Genomic DNA, 3382 nt, shown 5'->3' with positions numbered 1-3382 from the left:
GGGAAAATAAAAACACTCAAAATGGCCTAACCCATAACAAAATTGTATTATCCCACATTACAGGGAATGCCAAGCAAGGCCAACTGCAGGGTTGCTTGCCTCAGCGGTTCTGTGACATCCCAGGAACCAGTGTCTTTCTGTCTTGCCCTCTCCCTCTGGGCACTTAGCTTCTGGGCGAGGTCTTCCCATGGGTGAGAGATGCTGCGGCACTACCACACACCCCTGCGCACGGCAGCTTCTGGCCGAAGAAGAGGCGGCAGAGGCAGTTTATCCCTTGTCTCTTGTCTCTTTTACCAGAAATTTTTCCAGGCAGCCTCCCAGAAGACTCAGTCAGGTCCCATTGGCCAGATCCGCCACATGCCCACCCCTAACTCAGCCATTAGCAAGGGGCTGGAGTCATCAGATCTGGCTTAATGTACTCAGGATTTTCCCGAGTCATGTGAGCCATATCCGCCTCAAGAGAGAGGAGCCAAATCCCTGCAGCACAGGTGTCCAGGTGTCTGTCCTGCCATCACAACAAGCTGCTGAGCCTTCCACCCACATCCTCTGCACTGATTCATGAAAACACAGTGGCCGCAAATTGTTGGCTTCACATTTGTTGAAATTTTGTATGTTTAATAGAAATGTTTTTCCCTCCTCTGTTCATTTCCCTGATAATGATTCATACAACACATCTTTCGATGATGAGATGAAAGCACTGCACAAATACACAGAAGATTCTGGAATCACTGGAGGGAGGAGGGTGGGTTGTGAAAAAAAATCTGTGAGGGAGAGGCCCAGGCTTCAGGTTGTTTGTTTTTTAGCTCCTGAGATAAATATAATGTGTCTCTGCAGAGAAATTATTCATCCATTTTACCACTTCTTCCATATTGTTGGGCTAACTGGATATTTTATCCTGATTCGCTTTAAATCGAAAATTCACCACTTCCATCCCCTCCGCACCTACCCAATATTTTAAAGAGATTCTGGAATCCCTTCATTTAGCATGCTTTCTCTATTCTCCAGGAAAAGGCAGCAAAATGGAAAAACCCCGATGGCCACATGGACGGGCTCACTACAAATGGGGTCCTGGTGATGCATCCCAGAGGGGGCTTCACTGAGGAGTCCCAGCCTGGGGTCTGGCGCGAGATCTCCGTCTGCGGAGATGTGTACACCTTGCGAGAAACCAGGTCAGCCCAGCAGAGGGGAAAGCTGGTGAGTAGACTTCACTATGAAAAAATGCAACTGGCTACAGAAACCTAACTCGAGGACTGTCGTTTTCCACCCCGAAATTCAACTTTGTACAGGTACACGTGCTGGGTACCACTGGCCCAGGAGGCTGAGAATTCTACAGCCCCATCCAACCTTAAAAGCATAATCATTTATTATATCCTTCACCACAAAATTCCACTTAAATTCACTAAGAATAAACTTATTTTTAGTGTAAAACTTTACTAACTTGGAAAAAAAACTTAAACAGTAAGACTAATTAGTAAAAATTTTGATTTACAGAATTATTTACTAGACCTTCTGGAACTAAAAGATAATTAGCTTTTTTTGAGTTTGTAATAAGAAATTAATACATAATTCCCTATATAACTCACCAGAACCGTAGTTATAGCTTTTTATTTGAAATAAGTCATATGTGCATTGACTTGGCATGCTAATATTTTCCTAGAACTATTATTACTTACCCCAAATGCCCAAAGCAGTTGGTTCTTTAACCCTTTCTTCTATGGAGAATGATTGTAATACCTTGAAGGAGAAGCTTTGGGTTTCTGATCTTGCCACAGCTATGAGGCACAGCGTATAAGGTTTTTTAAATTGAATTTATTCGGGTGACATTGGTTTCAAGTGTAAAACTTAATAAAAGATCACACTGCATCGTGCGCTGATCATCTGGCGGTTGGACATCCCCCAAGGGGTACCCGATGGGAGAAGGTGCAGGCTGGGCTGAGGGAACACCTCCCCCACCCCATGCACAAGTTTCATGCACTGATATGTATGTATATGTGTATATGTATATATGTAAATGTATATGTATGTATGTTTTACTTAATCCCTTCAGCTGTTATCACCCAGCGCCCCAAACCTTCTTTTCTCTGACAAATGTCAGTCTGCTCTGTGTATCTATGCTTCTGTTTCTATTTTGTTTGTTAAGTATTTTGTTGATTAGAGTCCACATATGAGATCGTATGGCATTTGTCTCTCTCTGAATGCCTTGCTTCACTTAGCATAATAATTTCCAGGTCCATCCATGCTGTTGCAAAAGGTAAGAATTTCTTCTTCTTCTTTTTTTTTATAGCCTGGTAGTATTCCATTGTGTAATGTATCACAGCTTTCTTATCCAATCATCTAAAGGTTCTCAATAAATTTTTCACTTCAGTACTTTCAATTAATTGTTAGTTAGAAGCTAGAACAAGAGAGAATAAATGCTTTCTTCAAAATTCCCATAGAGAAATATAGCAATGATCCAGCATTTTTCAGAGAGAAAGATGATAACCAAATATTTTTAAACTGGAAAACGAAGATTGGGCGGGGGGCGGGGGGGTAGTTACTAACCTGGCTTTTCTCTCCTTGCTATTCATTATCAGGGAATTTTTTAAGTTTCTATTTTTATACCATCACTCAGCTACAGGTACAACTGCTTTGATGGTAAAGCCCAGTCTTGGAGCATCATGGCTGAGTAAATATGAGAAGTGTTTGTTAAGAGAGGCCAAGCAAATTCAATAAACTTTGTCTAAACGCTTTAAAAGAGATTATAAATAGGGAAGAAAATGTGACAGCAGTTTTTCCAAATAACTTCTTGTCTCTGATCACCAGATAGTGTTATACAACACTGACCTATGTTGGCCATCCTAGTTATTACTCATTCTAACAGCAACAGTGAGAAGTCAATGAAAGATTGCTGGGTGCAGGCATTGCATTAACATTTCAGAGACATCATTAGCTCCTAATTTAATCTTCACAGCAGCCTTGTCAGGGAAGTGGAAATGTCCCCCTTTTATGGGTGAGGAAGGTGTGGAGTAGAGAGGTCACTGTATTTTTCCATGTATAAGATACTTTTTCTAAAATTGTTAGACTGAAAATGAAGGGGTGTCTTATACACAGAAGTCACACAAGGAGGAGCCTTGCAGGTGCATAGCTGCCTATACCTTGTCAAACAGACTTTCTCCAATCATGGGCCTTATTGTTAGTGCCGTCAGCTGGTGCTGTAATTGGAGGTGGAGGTGGAGAGTGTGCAGATGCAAAAGAGACTGGAGCATTCTGAGCCCATAAAGATGTCAAAAAAGAAAAAAAAAGATAAATACCTGTAAGTGATTGTCTTACTTTGCAAAATTCAAACTGAATGTAACCAGCTATGCAAAAAGAGCTGCAGAGAGACAATTTGGACCTCCTCCCA

At 41.5% G+C, this 3382-nt stretch overlaps 1 protein-coding gene across 1 annotated transcript in view; it reads left to right on the top strand.

Moving 5' to 3' along the window:
• The window catches only part of PELI2 (pellino E3 ubiquitin protein ligase family member 2), a 123745-nt gene that overhangs the window by 112213 nt on the left and 8150 nt on the right, over positions 1-3382 (top strand). Inside the window, exon 6 of the mRNA XM_015566524.1 lies at positions 1006-1194. Within this exon, the coding sequence (XP_015422010.1) occupies positions 1006-1194 (189 nt within the window). The remainder of the gene's footprint in view (positions 1-1005; positions 1195-3382) is intronic.

Source organism: Myotis davidii, unplaced genomic scaffold (genome assembly GCF_000327345.1).
Source record: "Myotis davidii unplaced genomic scaffold, ASM32734v1 scaffold281, whole genome shotgun sequence".
Lineage (NCBI taxonomy): Eukaryota > Metazoa > Chordata > Mammalia > Chiroptera > Vespertilionidae > Myotis > Myotis davidii.
The sequence above is the reverse complement of the archived record's forward strand: the minus strand, read 5'-3'. Positions and strand labels throughout refer to the sequence as shown.